The sequence below is a fragment of the Myxocyprinus asiaticus genome, chromosome 49 (genome assembly GCF_019703515.2).
Source record: "Myxocyprinus asiaticus isolate MX2 ecotype Aquarium Trade chromosome 49, UBuf_Myxa_2, whole genome shotgun sequence".
Classification (NCBI taxonomy): Eukaryota; Metazoa; Chordata; class Actinopteri; order Cypriniformes; family Catostomidae; genus Myxocyprinus; species Myxocyprinus asiaticus.
Window position 1 is genome coordinate 18,245,027 of NC_059392.1, and position 24,447 is coordinate 18,269,473.

The 24,447-nt window shown below is 38.2% G+C and overlaps 1 protein-coding gene and 1 non-coding gene across 3 annotated transcripts; both read left to right on the forward strand.

Annotated features, from left to right (window-relative positions):
- Nucleotides 1-2,842: 2,842 nt before the first annotated feature.
- On the forward strand, nucleotides 2,843-23,624 carry LOC127438180 (nucleolin-like). 2 transcript variants are annotated; one of them, XM_051693542.1, is made up of 17 exons: nucleotides 2,843-2,999; nucleotides 4,208-4,303; nucleotides 4,378-4,477; nucleotides 9,311-9,433; nucleotides 9,571-9,684; nucleotides 10,609-10,713; nucleotides 11,056-11,169; nucleotides 12,319-12,408; nucleotides 12,594-12,717; nucleotides 15,359-15,495; nucleotides 15,696-15,822; nucleotides 15,903-16,039; nucleotides 20,770-20,896; nucleotides 21,007-21,143; nucleotides 22,276-22,402; nucleotides 22,634-22,896; nucleotides 22,991-23,624. In XM_051693542.1, the coding sequence occupies exons 1-17, from the start codon at nucleotides 2,982-2,984 to the stop codon at nucleotides 23,047-23,049; spliced, it is 1,998 nt and encodes a 665-aa protein (XP_051549502.1). In that variant the 5' UTR covers nucleotides 2,843-2,981; the 3' UTR covers nucleotides 23,050-23,624. The 2 variants fall into 2 exon arrangements, with proteins under 2 accessions (XP_051549502.1, XP_051549503.1); XM_051693543.1 differs by having other exon boundaries at nucleotides 12,322-12,408.
- On the forward strand, nucleotides 12,453-12,523 carry LOC127438612 (small nucleolar RNA SNORD82). The gene has a single exon (XR_007896770.1). It is a non-coding gene; the product is annotated as a small nucleolar RNA SNORD82 (small nucleolar RNA).
- Nucleotides 23,625-24,447: the final 823 nt, after the last annotated feature.

Below are 24,447 nucleotides of genomic sequence, written 5' to 3' on the forward strand. Positions count from 1 at the left end.
ACTAATTTACTCAACCTTATGTTGTTCAAAACCCCACATGCTGTTACTTTTTCTTGGAACATAAAAATAGATATTTTAAGCAGCTCTATTCCATAGAATAACAGTTTATAGTGCGCAGGAGCTGTCGAGCTTCAAAAAGACATCATAACAGTAGTCCATATGACTTGTGCATTATATTCCAAGTTTTCTGGGGCCACACAACAGCTTTGTGTCGTATGGATTACTTTTATGGTATATTACAGTTTTTCTCGATCGATTTTACGCATATCTCCAAACTCAGGTCACTGCTCTCTAAACTATTAACACAGCCATCTGAAAACTTTGTAATTGTCCAAAACAGATTGTGCATGTTTCTTGATTTTCCTCATTTTCTCAGAACACTACATACAAATTTCTCTGATCCAAAACTCATGCTTTCAAAACAGTTAACACAGACAACTACACTACCGTTCAAAAGTTTGGGGTCACTTGCCTGAAATGTTTCTCATGATCTAAAAAAACCTTTTGATCTGAAGGCGTATGCTTAAATGTTTGAAATTAGTTTTGTAGACAAAAATATAATTGTGCCAACATATTAATGTATTTAATTACAAAACTAAAACTGTATTTAAAAAAAAATTAAAAAGTTTTTGAAATGAAGCAAATAATTAAGAAAAGCAGCCACTAAGTGCCCAGCATATAGATGGGAACTCCTTCAATACTGTTAATAAAAAGCATACCAGGGTGATACCTCAAGAAGTTGGTTGACAAAATGCCAAGAGTACATTTCTGCAAAATCTTGGCAAAGTGTGGCCACTTTGAAGATGCAGAAATATAACATAGTTTTGATTTATTTTGGATTTTTTTAGTCATAACATAATTCCCATATTTCCATTTCTATTATTCCATAGTTGTGAAGACTTTACTATTATTCTAAAAATGTGAAAAAAAAATAAAAAATAAAGAATGAGTAAGTGACCCTAAACTTTTGAACGGTAGTGTATATTCAAATCATATTCTCAAATGCACATGTCAGGTTGCCAAATCCCTTCATATTAATATCGGCTGTGTTAGTAATGCACACAGCAAAGAAAATGCAAAATACTAAACTTTTCACACAACTATCATGACTCTGCTATCTACAAAAGGGGTAAAATATGAAAATTCACAGCAAACAAACAATGAGGAAGAAGAAGAAGAGGTAGAGTGGGTAAAGAAAGAGAAAATCTGAGGAAGAAGTGATGAGAAAAGGGGAAAGTTTTCTCAACTCTTTCAGGTGTGTGTATGGAAAGACTTCAGGAAAGACCAAATGGAGATGGTGTAATGATGGTGAACAGAAAGAGGACATCAGGGTGGAAGATTAGAGTAAAGAAGGCTCAAATTATCTGCGAGTCCATCTAATTGATCATGTTATGAATTATGGTCTCTCTAAGACAAAAAGAGTGTTCAGCCTAATGTGAGCAGATCTACAGTGACTTCAATCTCAACAAAAAAGAAGAAGAGGGAGGAATGGCATTGGAAGAGGAAGAGCAGGGACAACGACAAATTTAGAGACATTTTATGAAAACACATGGAAAAAGGTCTTTACGGTGGATTTTTATGATAAATGTGTTAATTAAATTAATAGAGAACACATCTATTGTTTTGATATTAGTATTTAGTTTTAATAAACGCATTATCAGAAAAGAGTACATTGCTTCATTTAGCAGTGAAATTTTATTGTTCTACAAATTTGAGTGTCTGTTTCTACGGCTGTGTGAATTGTTTTGAGAGCACTGATTATAGTTTGGAGAAATGTCAACTGAGAAAAACTGTAATAATGATTTTTTTTTTCCTTTGGATCTTGACATTATTTCTCAATATGAACTGCTTTTGAATGGAAAAGAGAACGGTTCGGGTTCTCAAAGAAAAGATTATGTTAAGATTCTATTGGGGGAAAACAACAACATTGAGGCACAACTTGAGGACAGTAAATAATTTTGTGTATTTTCTTTTTGCTAGCCATCTGACACAGTCATGTCATTTTAAAGATACATCAGTGATGAAAAGAAATTGAAATTATATTCGTCTTTTCTTTAATACAGCACAAAAAAGAAAGAAAAGATGACTGAAACAGGCAAATTGCTAGCAATGTAGACACAGTGGTAATCTTGTACTGTGTGAACTTCTGTGTGGGGGAAAAAAAAATACATTTTTGGCCCTTTATCGCATTTAAAGCCTTTTATCATAAAATTATGTCATTCAGAGCCTTTACTATTTTAACGGACCAAAAAGGACAATTATATTTGTGACCTCAACACCCGCGACTCCCCACCCCCAAAATGGTTTGGTTCTCCCCAGTGTTCAAGACATGGTTACGACCTTGCCAGTCCCTCAACCTTAATAGCAGCAAATTTAAATCTCGTGAGAATTTAGCAGAACAACATGTCGTTACACAATAAGTACTATGTATTTTAATGTTAGTACATAGTAGTTAATGACACCTAATATAGAGTGTGACCCTTTAAGAGCTTTTTAGTCGACACTTTGTGAATACCACATTAGGAACATTTTCTTTTTTCTTTTTTTACGTATAATATTATTGTACGCAAACACAGTTAAGCCAATAACGTACTTTGTCATTTAAATATAACATTTTTCATCTACTTAATGTCTACCTCTAATAGGACAGCTGTGAAAACTATTAAACCTGTCAAATCCCTCCGGCATTTGTCAGGTTCCATCCGGGTGACAGTATTCAGTCAACATGCGAGGAGGACATGTAGTTCTCTGCAGCTTGTGTATCGGTGGATTTTTACACCAGCTGGTGCAAAAGAATTCGACATTTGCATACGGGAAACGCCATTGGACGGAATGTTCGGTGGGCGGTGTTTAGTTCGACGTACTAAAAGCATATCTCGAGCGCTGGCGTCCATCCTTTTGAGAGAAGCACGTGTGGCTGAAACATATTAGCTGCGCTGTTCTCTCATTTATCTGCTTTACCGCAAAAACAACGTGTAGTCATGGTGAAGCTAGCCAAGGTAAGATATCTGCCAATATTTCTAACACTATTTAAGACGTCTCTTTAAAAATAGGAAGACGTTAACGGTCGAAATATTCGCTCGAATTTACTGTAGAATGCTCGTCAGGCCTACACGCGCAACACATGCGGTTTGGTCATGCTGGTTTTCTAGCGTTACAAATGTATGATCGCAGAGTACAAATTGAATTTTATAGAGAATTGTAAACTCTGGAATTGTATCTAAATATCAGTTATTTTTTCATGATTTAATAAATCTAAGATGGCCATGCTGCTTCATTTTCAGGCCTCAACTGACACGCATGAAGAATTACAGCGATTAAAAAAAAATCTGTTTTAATTAAGCACATTTAATTTAGTAAAATCCGACCATGCTGATCGTTTTGATTTGTTTTTTTTTTTGTTTTTTTGTTTTTTTTTAGACTGTTACGATCATACTTTATAACTCATTTATTTTGCCATGCGTGTTGTTTAGCCATGTAGCTAGATGCTAAACGCATCCATTTTGACTTTGCAGAGCACGAGCTGACATTTAAATGTTTTGCATAAACGTGCAGCGTGTTGTTAGTGAATGTAAAGACACATTTTTGCATGAGGACAACGTATTGGTATTGTGAAGTATTTATTAAATGCTGTGCTCTGTTAGGTAGCATGAAGGTATTGCACGTGTAACGTGAAGCACATGTGGGTTAGTCCACGCGGGGAGTTTTGCTCTTAAATCCTCGCGCTTTTCTAAAATGATCATCCCGAGACCAACCGACATATTTTGACGTTTTAATGTAATTTTATGTTTTGATTTAGGCAATTCAATAGTAGTATCATTCAATTATAATCGTTTTAGTAATATTAATCAAATTGGCCGTTTTACGCTGTGCCAAGTACGTTATTAAATGTATTAACAAAAAATAATATACAGCTGAATGACTCTATCCAAATACATACAGTAAGATCTGAACAATTCTTCGTGAAAGGCAATAATGCTTATATTTAATATAATCGCCCCGTTCTTATTACTGTAATGCACTTTTCTCTCTTTCTCTCTCACTAAGATTTAACATGAAGTACATGTAATATAACATACTTTGCTGTATGGGTACTTTTATTATAATGTTTTCCATTTCAGCAGAGAATGTTAACCATGGTTTATGGAGTTTTACTGACTGATGTTAACCAAGTTTTTACTTTTTTTTTTTTTTTTTTTTTTTTCAGGCAGCCAAAAAAGCAGCACCTCCCAAGAAAAAGGCCCCTCCACCTCCTAAAGAACTGGAAGAGGAGTCCAGCGAGGAGGACAGTGATGAGGAAGAGGTGAAGAGTCAACCATAGTAATACATATTTGTTTCTGTTCCACTTAAGATATTAAATTGTTTTAAATTCTGCAGGCACCACCAGCCAAAGCTGTAACAAAAAAGAATGCAACCCCTGTAGCAACAGTAAAAAATGGAAAAGCTGCTGCCAAACAGGAGAGTGATGATGAATCTGGTAAGCAAAATTTGATTTCTGGTATTATAAACATCCTTGGAAAAACCACTGCTCACTATCAGGGGTATTCAGTTAAAGTTCCAAGAGGTCCGATCTCTCCATTTCCTCTCCAGCAAAGGGCTGGATAATAACTTAATTGTGTCAGTATGGCTATTAAATTTTATATATATATATAATTAGGGGTGTAGCGGTTCTCGGAATAAATGAAAAAATAAACACGGGTCGGTAAGCATTGGCACTGCTGTTCACAACATCCCTCGTATCCCTTTTAATAACAAAGTTCCTTCTATGTGGTGTAAAGCTTCCGAAATTTGAATATATGTGCAGTAGTGCCCGACTGATATATCGGCCACCATATCGGTAATCGGTGAATTTTTCCCCTCTAAAATCGGTGTCGGGCTCTAATGTGCAGTAGAGTTTGAAATTCACTGTCGATGTATGTAGCGTAATAGTGCAGGTATCAAGTTAAAATGTTTCTTTAGTAATTAGAGAAGTGTTTTTTTTTTTTTTTCTCTCCAGTTAAAGACCCTAACGAAAATTTAACCATGGTTTTACTATAGTAATATTGTAGTAACCATGTCTGCTGTCACCATGGTTGTCTTTGCAGAAATCATGGTTTTGAGACAATTAACCATAGTTTTATAACCGTAATACTGTAGTTTCCATACAGTAACCATTAGTGTTGTTACGGTACCAAAATCTCAGTAGCCGGTACGATACCAGTGAAATTTCACGGTTCTTGATACCAATTTCGAAACCACAGCAAAAATATGATAATGTGCTATTAAACACGCCAGTTTAGTTATTTTGAATTAATCATTTTCATCATCAAAATGGTGTCTAATCAAATTCTTAAAGCTTTTAACAAGTGAAAATAGAACTTTTCAACATGTCATTGCATTTATTTTTTTGGCCAAACTTTTATTCAACCGCTGTCTTGCTTGCAATATTTTGATTATAACAGTGAATATTACATTTCTAAGGTTGCAGCGGTATGATATTTTCACAATGACCCTTAAAGGAGTGAAAATGGAAGTTTTTTTTTTTTTTTTTTGGTTGAACAAACGCTTTATTATAATTAAAACTTGAAGCTTTTTTTTTTATGGAATTATGTGTAAAAAAAAAAAAAGTCTCCCTTTTGAAAATAGAATAAATAAGAAAGCTAACAGAATTATAATAAACATGATAAAAAAAAAAATAGTATGTAACTAACTTGTTATAACTAAAGCATGTTAGTTTACATGTTAGCATAGCATGTTTAACTACTAAATGAAAAACAGTAGCTGTGTGAGCTTTTAAAGTAATGTCCTATGATTATTAACATATACTGTAGGTGCACGACAGTGCAGCCAGACTGCTCCTGTCTGTACCTTTAACTCTGTGGTTCTCAACTGGTTTTGCTAAAAGACCCAGGTTTTACATTGGAAATCAAGTGGCGACCCACCATATTAAAAACATAACCTGTATTTAATGTATCCTGGGTTGCATTTCCTTTTGTTGCATAGTTTTGTTCATGGTTTTCAAGTACAAGTACATGCATTAAGTGACATTAATTTTTGTTGACGTCAACAGGAAGTTTTCTCCCCCCTTTTAAAAATTGAAGAGCATATTTACTTATGAGCCCATTATTATCCTGTTTGCTTCCTAATTTCAAACAGAACATATTACACAGGAGGAAAGGCTCATTACCATGGTTAGGTCAGTGTATCTAGTCTTAAATAATAGTAATAATAACAAATTATAGTATTTATGAAAAAAATAAGTACTAGCTGAAACACATCTTGAAACTTAACTACAACTGCCACTGTTGATATAAAATGAGGTCAAAGATTCTGCCTTTTAGATTTTCATATGAAACTAACATTTTGTCAAAATATAAGTTACTTTTACTCATGTAAAATCGTGAAACAATTTTGTAAAGGATTTTTTTATAATGAAAAAAAAATGTAGCGCATAGCACAGTGTTGCGTTTTGCCTCCTCAGTGCTGTTTGGCATGTCAGGGCTGCCTACTGTTTGAGAGGTTCGAATTGACTTCCTCCATAATGATTTAAACTAGAAAAGTCTCACTAGAATTGAAATTGGTCACATCAGTTTTGAGGTCTGCACTCCGCAATATCGAGGGAAACCCGGTTGTTGCGCGTGCGCGCCAGAGAGGAGTAGATCATGATCGCGAGCTTGTTCTGTTACACGTGCGAAAGTGCAGATGAGAAGCCTTTAGCTGATTGCGAGATTATCATTAAATCTGCCTCGGCAGTCCTAAATAGGCTATCATTTCGGCGGCTGCCGAAATATCTTCAATGGGAGAACCATGGCATTGTTCTTTCCCTGCTGTCCGCGACCCAGTCCGAATAGACCTGCGACCCACCAGTTGAGAAACACTGCTTTAACTCGCACACACTCACTTATGTCAGACGCCTCACTTCTCTCTGACATTTTTTTTCCCGCTGAACGATTAACCGAAACTAAATCAAAATCGCTATTTGACCCAGTGTGATTTATCAAACTGCAAGGGCTGCGATTTTAAATAATTCGCTTCCCGCTGTGGCGCGCCCATGTGCACTGCTGTTTGTCTGTAGTGCTTTCTTAAAAACATGTAAACAGGATCATTGTATTACACTTGTGGTTTCAAAATGGCTCTGTGCTCCATACACACATTCTATCTATCTGCTGCCCTGAGTAACAGATGTACTCTGCGTTCGATTCAGTGTGCTAACGTGCGGTGACCATCTTATTTAAAGTGCCCCTGATTTACTTCAATTGCACATTTGCATAATTTCACATACAGTATATATGTTTGGCCGCTACAATTGACTTTACACATTTAAAATAACCCCATGAGAGTGTGTTTTTGTTGACAGCAAGGCAGATGAGCATTTCATTCACAGCAGGCTGTTCTCGTCTACAAACTGCCATGTCTGCCCCTTCAGTCCCTTCGATTTTCAAACTAAATTAAATTACTATTGAATAATGCAGCATTATAGCAATATTGCTAATTATTATACAATAATATTTCTATAATTCCTTACATCATTGTTATTGCATTAATATTCAAATTGACTAGGTTTAAAAAAAAAATGATAGTGATCTGACCCTTTCACAAATTGGACCCCCCTCCCCTTTTTTTTTCTTTTTTCTTTTTTTTTCTTCTTTTTTTTAAACAAAGGAGACAGATGCAATGTGATTGTTTTTCCTCCCTCTGTTTCGCTGTTTTATTTGGTTTGTTTTAGAAGACTAAAAAATTAACACCCTTTTTACAACAGTATTTCCGGTCGGCAGTAAAGCATGGGGAAAAACATGGTTTAATTTTGGTTAAAAGAAATGACCCTTTTTTTTTTTTTATCGCAGTTCAAATTGCAATTTAAAAAAATAATTGCAATTAGATTTGTCCAAATCATTCAGCCCTAGTAAAAACTGTTCTTGTGCCTGGATGTCCTGGTGCTCAGAATATATTATACTATATATTGTAACCATGTTGATTTTGTGGTTACCATGTTTTTACTACAAACACGAGTTAAACTATGGTTACTGTAAAACAATGATTTTTATTAAGGGAAAACCTGTTGAAGTGTTTGTTACGAAATAGAGTATTCTTACATTGGAATATATATATATATATATGTATGTATGTATATGTGTTTTTTTTTCTGAACACTGCAAATACCGTACTGAAACTGTGATACAAATCAAACCATGAGAAATTTTAACCGTTATACCCTGGATATGTGTGTGTTGTTATAACTCACGTTGGCAGCAATAGTACTTTTGTAAAAAAAAAAAAAAAAAAAGAAAAAAAAAGTCAGGGATAAGGGTATTGGGGGAGCCCAGAGCAGAGAAAATTGAATTAGCGTGGTGTGTACAGCTCCGTAGTTTTGACACGTTGCTCACTTAAACCGTAGAAACGGTAAGATGGGGCAACCGTTGTCATGATGCCTTGTGGTCCCGATGAAACTAAGCCAGACCACGGTCCACTAATGCGACAAGTACGTTTATTGCTGTTAAAGAGAAAGGTCATCCAAAAATTTTAATTCTAATTTATCCGCCCTCTTGCCATCCCAGATGTGTATTTCTTCTGATGAACACAAATATTTTTAGAAGAATATATCAGCTGTTTTGGTCCATTCAATGCAAGTGAATGGTGGCCAGCAATTTTTATGCTGCCTTTTTTACGCTTTTTGGAGCTTCTAGTGGTTAAATGCATATATCTTTAAGCAATATTGTGGGAGAGAAACAGTAAGTTTTTTTTTTTTTTTTTTTTTTTTTTTTAACTAAATTCTCCCTGCCCATTAGGTGGCATTATGCATGAAGAATGGGAATTGCCAAAAACAAAGGTGAAAATTGTGGTTTATAGTAGAAAGGGACTTACATATTGATCTGTTTCTCACCCACACCTATCATATTGCTTCTGAAGATATGGATTAAACCACTGGAGTTATATGGATTGCTTTTATGCTGCCTTTATCTACTTTTTGGACGTTCAGATTTTTGGCCACCATTCACTTGCATTGTAATACTGCAGAGCTGATGTATTAAAATCTTAATTTGTGTTCAGCAGAAGAAACTAACACATCTGGAATGGTAAATGATACATTTTCATTTTTGGGTGAATTATCCCTTTTAGAGCTGCCCAAATATTCGTCTGAATAACTTGCGACTTTTGAATGGCCGTCATGTGGAGAAACAGGCTTTTTACCTGCTTAGTGGTGTAGTTATGACATCTAACAGCAGGGGCTAACTGCTGGAACTAACTTGCCAATCCTGACCACTTGGGTTTTTCTAACCTACAAGTCAGATCATACAGTATGGCTTTAGCAAGTCTCTACTCTTTCCTGTAGAAGAGGCTCCTCCACCAAAGAAGGCCACACCTGCTAAACCTACAGCTGCAAAAGCTGCAAACACCCCTGCCAAGGCAACTCCCGCAAAGAAAGCAGCACCTGCCGAGGAATCTGACGATGACGGTACAAGACATTCACATTGTCAATCCAGCCATGCATATTTTAGTTTTAAGGAACAACTTGCGAAAATACAAAGTAGTCAAGCCAATGAAACATACCAAACACATAAATTTACGTAATTGCTCTGCATGTTTATAAAGATGGTGATGATGACTCTGAGGAAGAGGTACCACCACCCAAGAAGGCTGCCAAAGCTGCAGCCACACCTGCAAAGAAAGCTGCATCCGCTGAGGAGTCTGATGGCGACGATGATGGTACTAAAGTCAAATTGTACATTTTAAAACTAGATTTGTTGTTTCCTGAAGGAAATGGCAATGGAGTTTTGGTTCTGTGTAAATGAAATGTTGCATTGGTCTTCAGAGAGTATACCAAATACAGTCCAGTATGCAAATATTAGTATCACCATTTTCAGTTGCTTTTTGAATGCTGAACATTCATTGTAATGCTGCATTCATGTGGTGTCAAATTACTGTAATTACAACATGACAACTCGTGCTGTTCACGTCCTGAAACTGGGGAATTAACGCATTTCTATGGCAGCCTTAATAATGCCAAAACCCACAAATTAGTCACGTTAACTCATAAATTCACCCATGTTCTAGCAGAATGTTTAAGAGCAGAGAAGGTGCTTCAGGTAACAGTGGCTAAAATAAAATGGCATATCAAACTATTAAACCACCTTTAACTGTTGATGCCACTGCCATTTTGGTTCTTTGCATGTTATGGTTAGTGTCGTCTTTGATACAAAGTCAAACGTAATGCCTAAAAACCACTTACTCATGGTAAAATCACTATAATGGACAGACTCTGGTGCTATATTGCTGTTGCTATCGTTTTCTAAAAACGAAAGAAATCAATGAGAAAAACATTTATTTATCAGAGTAAACAAATTTTCCACCACAGAGGTTTATAACAATTTTTATAGCAACTTCAGTGTGGCTCATCCTGTTTGTTTAACATTCTGGCATTCATTTCATAAAACCAGTAGTCCAGAGGAATATCAAGAGCTTTCTTGCACTGGTCCTTTTTGACATTTCTTTTGCCTTTTTATTTAAAAATATATATTTCTGTAAAGTAGGGCTTAATGTCAAGCAAGCTACAAATTTGCTGCCTAAATGTAATTTTGGAAAGTGTGTGTATGTTTGTATGTAAAAAACCTTTTTTATGTGTCCCTGTAGATGAGTCTGAAGAGGAAGAGGCCCCACCTCCTAAAAAGGCTAAACCCGTGGCTAAAGCACCCACAGCTGAAGAGGAACTGGATGATGACGACGACGACGATGATGGTTTGTGAATATGAGCAGTTGTTGTATTTGACATTTGTCTTTCCTTTTCGAGATGCACATGTGATGAACCACAAGGGACTTAATACAGAAAGTATTTGATGACACTGTGGACCTGACGTTTGCATCTTTGCTTCTATAAATTATTTTTTTCAGCATACTCCAATTTTGTTAACCTTTTCAAAGGTAAAGTTTATCTGAATTTAGTTTGAGTTTAGTAAAAATGGTCTTAAACATATTGGTTTTATTTTTTACTATTTTTAACCTGGTTTTTACCATGAAAATAGCCATAGATGCTGGCATGGTCTTGAGAAACATTCAACTTCATTTGATTGGTTCCCACAGATTCAGAAGAAGAGGAAATGGACACGACACCTGCACCTAAAGCCTCTGCCAAAAAAGCGGGAATGGTGAAGGCTAAGGAAGAATCTGAGGAGGAAGATGATGATGAGGAAGAAGGTATGACTGGTTTAATAGCTTTAGGTTTGTCATTCATATTAACAGAAAAGTTCACACAAATTTGTTTACTTGTCCTCATAGCTTTCTCTTTTAAGAAATTCTCCTTTTCGTGTTGTATATCCCGTCCCATTTTTTCCATGTGATTAAAACAAATAGGTACTTGGACAGTCAAGCATGTAGTGTCTGCCAGCGGGATGTCGTTAATCCCTTCACTCCCTGCTGAGTTAATGGTTCTAGTACCTGAAAAAGCACATCAAAATGGTTAGAAAATAATCATCCTGTCACCGTGGCTGACTCTTGTGTTCTGTTCAAGTGAACAATGAACTTATACTGAAGAACTAACAAATCATCATGCTGATCTAAACATTGTCATCAGCGGTCGCACTCAGCCACATATAACAAATGCAGATTGTTATCCATAGTAATTCTGTCATCAAGCTTTTTCTTGGGCTTCTCCTACACAAGTGGTTCCCAAAATTTTTACAGTGCCATACCCCTCCAAACATTAAACATCCTTTTGCGTACCCCCTCTCTAACGCATAGGTAATCACACAAGGTATTTTGAAAATGTGTATTTAATACCGTAAGTAATGAACAAATAGAACCTGTTTGATGCACGGGAGTTAGTTTGTTTTGTACATGTTATCACAACCATATTGAAAAAATGGTTTACCGATTAATGAGATGGGTGTGCTAAATATGACAACTGTATTACTTGCAAACTCCACTCATTTAAACTTGATGCTACACATTCAGTCACATTAAACACAAGAACTAGTGACCAAAATTGACACGCCTTTACTTAGTCCATTTTGGAGCTTTCAGATAATTACTTTTTGGCTTGTTGCAGCTTAATACATAGCAGACAAGTTGTATGGAGCATTTTTTTATGATGCTTTCTGGTTATTTTGGAACTTTGATTATAAGGAAAAGAACCAGTACATTGAACAACCATTCTTCTAAAAAAAAAAATAAATAAATAAATAAATACCAGAGTTCTACGAAAGAAAATGTTATTTGTGTTTAGAACAGAATAATGATGAGTGAATGGCAGAATTTTTGGCTGAAGTATTCCAATAAAATTCTGGAATGCATTTTGTGCAATCACGTTTGTATTTGTTCATAATTCCCATGGTGCTTGTTTTTCAGAAGAACCCACAACTCCAGCAAAAAGGAAAGCCGATGCAAAAAAAGAAAAGGGAACCCCTCCAGCCAAGAAAGCTAAAACGGAAGGAGAAGGTGAGGCCTACAATTCCACGTATTGGAATTCATTGGGGCACTTAACCACTAAATGATGATCAACAAGGGACTTAATACTGATTCATGTGATGTCACCTTTTTCAGTTCTGATTGGTTTATAAATAAAACTTTTTTTTTTATATTTTATGGGCTTGTTAGGGTGAACTTTTGTTTTGATTTTTCAGGCTTCAGTCTCTTCATGGGCAACTTGAACCCTAATAAAGACTTTGATGAAATCAAATCAGCAGTCACAAAGTTCTTCTCAAAGGAGGACCTTGAAATTCAGGATGTGCGTCTTGGTGGATCTAAGTAAGGACAAATGCAACGGCTCCTTTTTATTTGTGTTTGTTATTGGTGTGACAGTTGTGCTGAGGTCATTTTGTACATGAAATCAAAACTATCCCTATTTGTTTAACACACATTCCTGGTCTCGTTGGTGCACAATATTTTAAACCGGAGTATTTGTCTTTGTAGTCTTTCACCAAAATGTATTGCAGTTGGGATTCAAGGAAATACAATGGAGGTTGCATTTTGACCTTCAAGTGTTGGCTTCATTCTGATATGGAATGGCTGCTTCACCTTCCAGTCAATTCCTGATGGATAAAATAGCAATGATCGATCATGAAAGCGATGGTGATCACGCATGTGACTTCTCACTTAATTTGAAATTCAGTGACCGTTACCTGACAACTAAACACGTGTCAGAAGGGATTTATTTTTAATTTTGAGATTGATTACGTTGTGGTTTTGAAGGTTACATTGATTGTCAGAGACATGTCATTGCAATCAAACTGATACGACGCTGCAATGCTATCATTATATTAATCAAGTGTAATTGTTTTGAACACATGTCTCTGCAAAACTTTTGCACGTGAAATTAATTCCATCTCGTGCTTTGTAGATTTTATGCAGTTCGGTTTGTGCATATCGCTAGCGTGCGCTGACCGGGTTATTTTAAAGCGCTTCGCATTTACCTCATTTGCGCATTTGCCCAATTCCAAATATATTTGGCCAATACAAGTGTAACACATCTTTTTGTGGATTCCCTCCCCCCTTTTCTCCCAATTTGGAATGCCCAGTTCCCAATGTGCTTTTAAGTCCTCGTGGTCGCGTAGTGATTTGCCTCAGTCCGGGTGGCTGAGGACGAATCCCAGTTGCCTCCGCGTCTGAGACCATCAACCCGCGCATCTTATCGCGTGGCTTGTTGAGCGCGTTGTCATGGAGACACAGCACGTGTGGAGGCTTCACGCCATCCACCGCGGCAACCACGCTCAACTCTCCACGCGCCCCACCGAGAGCTAACCGCATTATAGTGACCATGAGGAGTTTACCCCATGTGACTCTACCCTCCCGAGCAACCGGCCAATTTGGTTGCTTAGGAGACCTGGCTGGAGTCACTCAGCATGCCCTGGGATGTGAGCTAGCGAACTCCAGGGGTGGTAGCCAGTGTATTTTACCACTGAGCTACCCAGGCCCCCTAGTGTGTAACAAATCTAAAGTAACCCCATGGCACCAGGGTTGTGTGGAGCGACGAAGAGATGAGAGCATTTCTCAATGTATGGAAGGAGCACAATGCCACTGTCACCTTCGCTGGTAACACACAGAAACAACACTGTCTTTATTCAAAATAAAAGGCTTGTTAAAATAATTAAGCTTCCTTCAAAATAGACACTTGAGACTAAATAGCAATTCTTACAGAAATATATTAATATTATAATATATAATAATTTTAATAATAAAACTAATTTAAAGAATGGATCTTAAGAGGATGCAAGTGTAAAAGACCGAAGTAACCGTTTCTATTAGTGGTAAAGAATGGGCAAAACATGCCTTAATTTTGGTCAAAAGGAATCACTTACTAGTTTGCAGTTCTAACAACTTGTTTAAAATGAGAGCTACTGTTTAATTTTGTTCATGGACTAATTTTATTCTTTTAGAATCAAGATCTAAGCAGTGGCAACAGTATGTATTGTTCAAATTGTGCAGCCCTGTAATTAAAGTTTACAAATAACAGAATAATCATAATTAAAATTGAGCAAAATAATCGAGATTATCATCTTCATTATCGTGCAGCCCTAATTTAATGTAAGAACTTTGACTTGTTAATGGATATTATTCAATAAAAGTGAATGAATGTCACTGTCTATACACCTCCCTGCCCTGGGTGACGTAACACCTGCATCTCGACAAATGGGAGTTGAAGATTCCGAGTTGAATGGAACGCTTCTTGAATCATCACAGGAACACCAATAAGGAGCATCGCTGCTTTCCCCACAGGAGCGAGCACTTGGGGACACACGCACACACCAGGTGTGTGGCAGTGGACTCGGTGCATGTACAGCAGGCGAGTGTTTCAAATAGCTAGACAGAGCGCAGCTAAATGGAACGCATCTTCAAAACTGAACTTCCAACTCATAATAAAAACTTCATGGTTATGGCGTCTCCTGTTAATCCAACCGCGATTTGAAAATAGACTGTTCAGACAGTTACTAAAAAAACTGGCGCACGCTTACTAAAATTACTATGGTAACCTGAAGAACAGACAGACGTGCGTTGTGCACATTCATTGAATTGGGCAGCGAATCTACACATAATGACAAAATATGATGCATTATATTTTGATTATGCAATCTTTTGTACATTTTATAACAGCCTATAATAATGAAGACGATACACTGGAACAGTACGCAATGCAGCCTGCAGCAGCCAATGACATTTGTCAGGCATGTTATTATATATACAGTTATGTACATGTCATTGCCCTTCGAGAAATTAGTCAGAGTACTCGTAGACAAAATGCCGAACCCTAGATAAAATCAAGCCATGCCCTACATATTTTACATCTGTGAAGATATTCAAAAACAACAAAACGTGTTGCCAGTGTCATTTCTTGTTGACTTATTCAAGAGCTGATAAATGTTAAGACAGTGGCTACATCTTGTTTTGGTAGGAAGTTTGGCTACGTTGACTTTGCAACAGAAGAAGAGTTGCAGAAGGCTTTAGCACTTAACGGTAATAAGTTGATGGGCCAACCGCTGAAACTCGACAGAGCCAGAAGCAAAGAGAACTCGCAGGAAAACAAGAAAGGTAATTAGAGTGATTGAACTTCCATGTTAAATGTAAATCCAGCCATGTCCAGAAATGTTGAAAGCTTCTTACCTTCCTGAACTCTCGTGTGGGTTTAAAGATAGTCAAGTGCTGATCTGGAGCGATCGACATGTGGTGCGTAAAACATTAAGCTTACATATGTCAACGTAAATGTTTTTTTTTTTTTTTTTTTCTCTCAGAGAGAGATGCACGCACTTTGTTTGTAAAGAACCTTCCATACTCCATAACGCAAGATGAATTGAAGGAAGTCTTTGACCAGGCTATCGATATCAGAATTCCAATGGGCAACAGTGGTTCAAGCAGAGGGTAAGGACAAGCCATTACTGTTTGTGACATCTGTATTTAAAAATAAAAAATTTGGCTGACCACCTCCTTTTTTGGGACAGAATTGCCTACCTCGAGTTCAAGACTGAGGCTATTGCAGAGAAGGTGTTGGAAGAAACACAAGGGGCAGAAGTTCAGGGACGTGCAATCATGATAGATTTCACAGGAGAAAAAAGTCGTCAGGGCAGCAGAGCATCAGGTAAGTTGCTCAGCAGTCAATTGTGTCTGGCTTTATATATATTACACACACACATACTGGGGGGCCAAAAGTTTTGGAATAATGTACAGATTTTGCTCTTATGGAAAGAAATTGGTACTTTTAGTCACCAAAGTGGCATTCAACTGATCACAATGTATAGTCAGGACATTAATAACGTGGAAAAATTACTATTACAATTTGAGAGAAAATGTTCAGAACCTCATCAAAAAATCCTCCACGTGCAGCAATGACAGCTTTGCAGATCCTTTGCCATTCTAGCTGTCAGTTTGTCCAGATACTCGGTGACATTTCACCCCACGCTTCCTGTAGCACTTGCCATAGATGTGGCTGTCTTGTCGGGCACTTATTGCGCACCTTACAGTCTAGCTGAACCCACAAAAGCTCAATGGGGTTAAGATCCATAACACACTTTTCCAATTATCTGTTGTCCAATGTCTGTTTCTTTGACCACTCTAGCCTTTTTGTTTTTCTGTTTCAAAAGTGGCCTTTTTTTTGCAATTCTTCCCATAAGGCCTGCAACCCTGAGCCTTTTCTTTTCTGTTGTACATGAAACTGGTGTTGAACGGGTAGAATTCAATGAAGCTGTCAGCTGAGGACATGTGAGGCATCAATTTCTCAAACTAGAGACTCAGATGTACTTATCCTCTTGTTTAGTTGTGCATCTGGCCTTCCACATCTCTTTCTGTCCTTGTGAGAGCCAGTTGTCCTTTGTCTTCGATGACTGTAGTGTACACCTTTTGAATGAAATTTTCAGTTTTTTGGCAATGTCAAGCATTGTATAGCCTTCATACCTCAAAACAGTGATTGAGTTTCAATACCAAATTTGCAATTTAGAATGGAATACTCAAGAAACGAGAAATACTCGAGGATAAGGTGTTGGAGTGATGGCTGCTGGGAATGGGGCCTGTCTAGATTTGTTAAATTACTTTTTTCAATTAGTGATGGTGCAGTCTATAGTTTGTGATCAGTTGAATGCCACTTTGGTAAATTTAAATACCAATTTCCTTCTGAAACAGCAAAATCTGTACATTATTCCAAACTTTTGGCCGTATGTATGTAAAAAAAATTGTTATTGTGCTTTTTAAATTTGTATTTAGCATGTATGCCAACTAGCGGTCTGCACGGTCCTTAAAATGAAACCCGAGACCATATGGCCCTACCCGGCCCGAACAATACAGTCAGATTTTAAGCCCGACCCGAACCTGAAATTGCTTACTATCAAGATTTCTTCTCCTTGCAATAGGCTATATTTTATGTAAGCATATAGGCAACATTCGTAACAGTACTGAAACAGTAAACATACAGTTTTCATAAGGCACGGCAGCACTTCAGTACACGAGCAGAAGGGAAAAAACATTGCCTTGCCGTTTATGCACTGAAACTTCACTTGGTGCAGAACAATCTGCAATAATACGAAACCATGCAACAGTACCCTCTATGCAGCCTGAACTTTTTCAGAACGTTGAATCTTTGTGACAACTGTGCTTTAAAAAAAAAAAAAAAAATCTAGACCTAGCTCAAAAAGAAACAGAGCACAGGTGTCTCAACATGCATTTTTGAAAATATAAGTCCTTTTTAACTTGACACCCTTGCATGGTGTTCGGGTCTGTGGGACCAGTTTATTTTTTTTTTTTTTTATCAAAAGAAAAATAGTATGATTATTTTTTTGAAACTCCGACTCATTGGCCTTGGCTCATTTTCTGTGACCATATATCAGAACACATTTTCAATGACCACATATTGTAAACCCCCCTACACATCTTATATTACATACAAGATGTTCGGGTCCACTGGACCCGGGGCTAATAAAAGTGTGGAAATTGTAGGTCCTGTGTACCTTCACTCTGTCCTCCTGTCTGGGCCTGCTGTTAGTGTGTGTGTGTGTGTGTGTGTGTGTGAGAGTTTTGTGTTTCTGCCCCTGCCGTTCCCACACAAGGTTGCAACATCGTTGCAAAATTCAAGCACCATCACCGTCTGCTCTCACGTTCCAGCACATTTTACTCTGTCTTGCGGGAACCAATCTTTTTATACTCAATTCCAGCTGCAAACTGGGGGCGGGACACAATAAATATAGCTTTGCCAGTGTGGTTCTTATCACAACTGATCAAGATGGGGAAAAGATTTGCTGCTCAGAGGGCCTTGCAGTTGATTTTGTAAGAGAGAGAAGCTTTTGATGTAGAGGAAGAGGTTTCAGAAAATTTCATTTCTGAAAATTCAGAGTCTGACAGTGACTTTGAAGAAGAGGATGAGGTTGAGCATCAGCTAGTTCCAAAAAGAAGACAAGCCCCAGGACCAGCCCATCAGCAGCCAGCTCCAGGACCAGAACAAGCCCGTCAGCAGTGAAGAAATATGGATGTCAAAAAAATTGTGAAATTGAATGGTGGTCTTGCCTGAGAAATAAGCCACCCCGCATGGCTGCCAGTGTGATAAGGATGCAACCAGAAGTCGTCTTTTGAACTTTTCATCCCAGATTCCATCCAGAAAATTATTCTGGATTGCACTAATTTAGAAGGAACGCGTGTTTTTGGAGAGAGGTGGAAGTAATGGACAAAACCCATTTATGCCTACTTTGGGGTTCTTATCCTTGCTGGAGTTTTCAGGTCCAAAGTGGAATCCACAGAATCCCTGTGGGATGTAGAAACTGGCAGAGAACTTTACCGTGCAAAAATTTCTCTGGAAAACTTCCACATAATTTCCAGGATTATCTGCTTTGATAACTGATACGACAGACCAGCTTGACGGCGGAGAGACAAGTTAGCTGCCATCAGGACAGTGTGGGACAAGTGGGTGCACTGCCTCCCCGTTTCACAACCCTGGGCCTAATGTCACCATTGAGCAGCTGATGCCATTTTGGGGCCGCTGCCCCGTTAGGCAGTGTATATACCATCTAAACCTGCAAAATATGGAATAAAGATCTGGGCTGCCTGTGATGCCACTTCATCATATGCTTGGAACTTACAAGTCTACAAAGGGAAACCTGATGGAGGAGCCTCCTGAGAACAATCAAGGAATGAGAGTTATCCTGGACATGACTCAGTGGACACAACATCACATGCGACAATTTTTTTTTTTTTTTTACCTCGCACAAGCTGGGACAGGAGCTCAAAGAGGAAGCTGACCATGGTGGGAACGATACGGTAAAACAAGTCTGTGCTCCCTCCCCAACTGCTGACTACAAAGAACAGGCCTGTCTTCCAAGTTTGTGTACACGGCTGACACGTCCCTGGTATCCGATATGCCAAAGAAAGGCAAGAATGTGGTACTCATGAGTACACTGCGCAGGGATGGGAGAATCTGTGGCCAGGAGCATCAAAAACCAGAGATCATCATGGATTATAATGCCACAAAAGGAGGGGTGGACAAGATGGACAAGCTGGTGACTGCCTACAGCTGCAAAAGGAGGACCCTACGCTGGCCACTGGTAATATTCTTTGACATATTGGACATCTCAGCGTACAACACCTTTGTCATCTGGATGGCACTGAACCCAAACTGGAACAGAGGGAAGCTCCAGAGGAGATGCCTCTTTCACGAGGAACTGGGAAAGGCACTGGTGAGACCTCAAATCCAGAGAAGACAACATGTTCCAAGAACCCCAGGCTCTGCAGCCATCATGAGAAGGATTCAGGAGGAGAATGCTGGTGCCCCATCCACCTGACCTGCAGAACCACCATCTGCAGAACCTGAAGTGTGTGATGCTGTTGCAGTATATGTCTGACACTCATGCCTTGCAAGAGAGAGAGGTATTAGTAAAATTCCTGATCTTTTCATTATACTAGGTTGCAGCCAGCAGCAACAAAAAGTGCTGCGAAGAGTGTGGACCCATGATGGACAGAAAAACACAATATACGTGCATCAAGTGCAAGAAGTACATATGCAACACACACACAGTAAAACTCTGCCCCTCGTGTTGTATAGGCTGGTATGAAAAGGCAGTGTGTTCATTGGGGCTGATGTGTCATCTAGACTGACATGGTTACTGTATGTGTTCAGCTTGTGTTGTGTAAACTGACCTGAATAGGTTACATTTCTATTGAAGTTCAAATAAATAAAAATCAATAGTTATGAAAAACCTTGCTTCATTTGTAAATTTGTTGAATTTTTTCCACTCATATCTTATTGATTTTCTCTATTACATTTTATTAAAAAACGAACAAAAAACGAGTGGCACTTTAATTCATAAATGTGATCTAACAAAGGTAAAGGGCAAATATTAACCATATATGCTGTTTACATTGCTTGTAATTGGGATTAAGTAAACATCTGTTGAGTATTTTAACATAAAATTGTTTGTGTTGAATTAAAAACCCAAAAATGCAGCGGGTCCACCAGACCCATGAACACTGGCTGAATAACAAAAATATGAACACAACACAAGGGTTAAAATATTCCGGTCCTGTGCGAGACACTGAAGAAAAAGCGAGACGGTGCAAATTACATTTGTCCAGCATGTTTAAACAATGAGAAAACGGAACAGAAGTGCGCAAAAACGCATTCAGTGGGAACTGCCCCTAACTCGTCCGTTCATGCGTGTCTGAGTGAGCACTTGCACGAAACAAGTTTGCTAAGCCTGTTTATTTTTTCATTATAAACTCGACCGAACCCGAAGTCCTACTGGAAAAACTGACCCGAACCCATCGGGTTCTCGGGGTTGGGGTCTGGTTGCAGACTTTAATGCCAACTGCTCTCTTGTATTTCCCACTGTTTAGCTGGTGGTTCAAGCAAAATCCTTGTGGTAAACAATCTAGCATTCAGTGCAAGTGAGGAATCTCTCCAGAGTGTGTTTGAGAAGGCTGTGGCTGTCAGAGTACCACAGAGCAAGGGCAGGACAAAGGGGTGAGTACAATTTTTAACACTGTGTGTATACAAAGTGTTCACAAAATATGTCTGGGTTATATTGATTTGAAATTGGTACGTATGGAAGTGTTAATTTCCTCTCATTCCAGGTTTGCATTTGTGGAGTTTGAGAGTGTGGAGGATGCCAAGGAAGCACTGGAGTCATGTAACAACACCGAGGTCGAAGGCAGAACTATCCGACTGGAGTTCAGTCAGAGCAGAGAAGACCGAGGAAGAGGAAACTCGGGTGCGCACAATTAGACTTGCTCAATTTGAGCCTTTTCAGTCCTAGTTTGGCCTTGGCTCTATAGATTCAGTCTTCTGACTATATGCAAAATATTTATTTATCAGGGTTCTTAATGCTTTCTTAGTCTTGATACAATGACCCTGTTTACAAGCACTTAAACTTCCAGGGTTTTTGCCACCTAGGTTTCTGCCAGAGAATGTGGCTCATGTGGCCATGTAAATGCATAAGTTGCATTCATATAGGTTTGTGCACTTGTAGAATCGTGGAGCACGACATAAGAGGGAAACCCCACTAATGCTGCGCACTATTTCAGTGCGGCAGGTCTCATCCTCAAGTCATGTTCATTATTTTTTATTTATTTATTCCCTTTCTCCCCAATTTGGAATTCCCAATGCGCTCTTAAGTCCTCGTGTTGGCATAGTGACTCGCCTCAATCCGGGTGGCGGAGGATGAATCTCAATTGCCTCCGTGTCTGAGACCGTCAACCCACGTATCTGATCACATGGCTTGAGCGCGTCACCACGGAGACATGGCGCGTGTGGAGGCTTCACAATCCACACACAACTCGCTATGTGCCACACTGAGAGCGAACCACATAGCGACCATGAGGAGGTTACCCCATGTAACTCTACCCTCCCTAGCAACCGGGCCAATTTTGTTGCTTGGGAAACCTGGCTTGAGTCACTCAGTACGCCCTGGGATTCGAACTCACGACTCCAGGTGTGGTAGTCAGCATCTTTACTCTCTGAGCTACCCAGGCCCCACTGTCATGTTCATTATTTGTACTAGTGTCGGACAGGAATAATTTTGCTGTGGAGAAACCGGCACACTGACCAGTGTCGCGTGTACACTGGTAACGAGTACTTCTCTTGTAGTGCATGTAAACGTGAGTGCCACTTAACTGCAATAAACATCTTTCTGGTGTCCATATAAACAAGCCTGAAGGATTGTAAAACTAACTCTTATGCGGTCATTAGGAAACTATAAGACTAAATGAAATAAATCCAGTCAAATCACGATATTAATCGTGTAAGTTTAAATTGCAAAAGATATGGCAAATATATGTTGGGAATTTTGAATAATGCCCAGCCCAAATCCCAGTCATCGCTAACTGCATTCTCTCCTCTTGCAGGAGCTACAAAAACCCTGTTTGTCAAAGGTTTGTCAGAAGACACCACAGATCAGATGCTGAAAGACTCGTTTGATGGCGCAGTTGCTGCCAGAATTGCCACAGACAGAGAAACTGGATCATCGAAAGGGTAGGGTTTTTTTTTCTCTCTTTTTCTCATGAGCTCCTCCCTGTCAATGCTGTGGTGGTGTATGAATTCACATGAGTGGATTTAAATTTGCATTTACACTGGGTGCTTCCACTATAGTAAGATGTCTGATGTGAGATTTTGAATTCACCCAAAAATTTAAATTCTCTCATTTACTCTCCAGATCTATAAATTGTAGCCGTTTCACACACTGGATACTGTTTTTCCTTTTAGATTTGGTTTTGTAGACTTTGACAGTGAAGAAGACTGCAAGGCAGCCAAAGAAGCAATGGATGACGGCGAGATCGATGGAAACAAAGTGACTCTGGACTACGCCAAGCCCAAGGGCGAGGGAGGCCGAGGGGGTGGTAGGGGTGGTTTTGGCGGACGAGGAGGCGGACGAGGTGGTTTTGGTGGCAGAGGCGGTGGACGGGGTGGTTTCGGTGGCCGAGGGGGTGGACGAGGAGGTGGCTTCAGGGGAGGAAGAGGAGGTCGAGGTAAGAGTCAACCTAGGAGTTGTCATTTGATAACTTGATTTGATGCTACCATACTATGTATTTAACTTTGAATTTTATGTATTTTTTTTTTCAGGAGGACGAGGTGGATTTGGGGACAGGCCACAAGGAAAGAGAATGAAATTTAATGATTAAATCGGTTGTTATTGAATGTACTGTTTTCATTGCTTAAATCTATTTTGCCAGAGCGTTTCTAGGACATTCCAGAAAGTTAGTAATCTATAACTGTACAGTGACCCCTGACCCTTTTGCTCCCTTACTGTTTTGAGACGTGTCCCCATCTTCTGAAAAGGGGAGTGTCAATTAATTAAATGTGAATGTTGTAATTATGCTCTGCTGGTTTAGGTACAAGTTGTACATGCGACAGTTTCTTTTGTTAGTGTTCTCTTTCCCCATGAGTTTATTTAATTTCACCTTTTTTCTTTTCTTTTTTTTTTTTTTTTAAGTTTGCTTTAGGTGAAGTTTAATGTGCAGTACCTTTTTAAAGTGCTAAGCATATTGTAACGAATATATGAAATTGACTCCTATTTAGAAATCTATATGAAATATTTGAATGGATTAAGGACTAAGACACCAGGAAATTCTTCCATCCTGAAGATAATGTCTTGTATGTAAAGTAGATTTGGCTTGTGTGACTTTACTGTTTCCATTCAAATTTTTCATGAAATGTAAAAATATTGTAACATTTTGATTAAACTGTTTTTAAGCTACTTTTGTATTAATTGGCTATTTGAAGGTTTAAATTTTTGTATTTGCCACTTGGATGAGGCAAACTATGGTAATAATTTTGTGGTTTTGATTTTACTATAGTAAGCTAAAGAAATCACAAGGTTAATCTAAAGTAAAACCGTGGTTACTAAACCCTAATCCTCCATAAAATTAAAAAATAAAACTTGCCCTACAACAGTCATGGGTAAAACTATTACTGTAGAAAAAAAAAATGTTTTCCAAAAACAATATTGGTAGCGCTTTATAATAGTTACATTTGTTAACGTTAGTAAACCCATTAGGCATTAATTGTTTACAGTATTAATCTTTGGTTATGTTAGTTGTTAACCATTTTCAGTGGTCATTCATGATATTAACACTTAAAATCAAAAGTTTTGTGTTAAAATATCAACCAAGATTAATAAATGCTGTGAAAGTATTCGTTGTTAAGGTTAACAAATGTAACCTTATTTTAAACTAACCACAATGTTACTATAGTTAAATTGTTATTTGCATGGCTTAGACCATAATACCTAAAATTACTTTAAACCATGGTTTTCGTTTACCTGTATTATCACTATGGTTTCACCTTGAATATAATGGTTAAAATATAACCATGTAGTAACTCCATGGTGAATTTATTGCGATCTAAGGACTAAGGAAGAATCCTGTCATATTTAGTAGCTGAATAATTACTTTTTCAGTGACTTCTATATGTTATATTTATAGTGTAATGCAATTTAATGATAGCAAATGAGTTGTGCACAAATGTTTAGACACCTTCTCGCAAAAGCTTTTTGGTGATCTACTTCGACACATCTCTAA

Excerpts from the sequence above, each read along its gene's own strand:
- LOC127438180 (XM_051693542.1), top strand. Across the intron at positions 15,496-15,695 it reads CTCGCAGGAAAACAAGAAAG|AGAGAGATGCACGCACTTTG; the intron begins GTAATTAGAGTG and ends TTTTTCTCTCAG. Across the intron at positions 15,823-15,902 it reads AACAGTGGTTCAAGCAGAGG|AATTGCCTACCTCGAGTTCA; the intron begins GTAAGGACAAGC and ends TTTTTGGGACAG.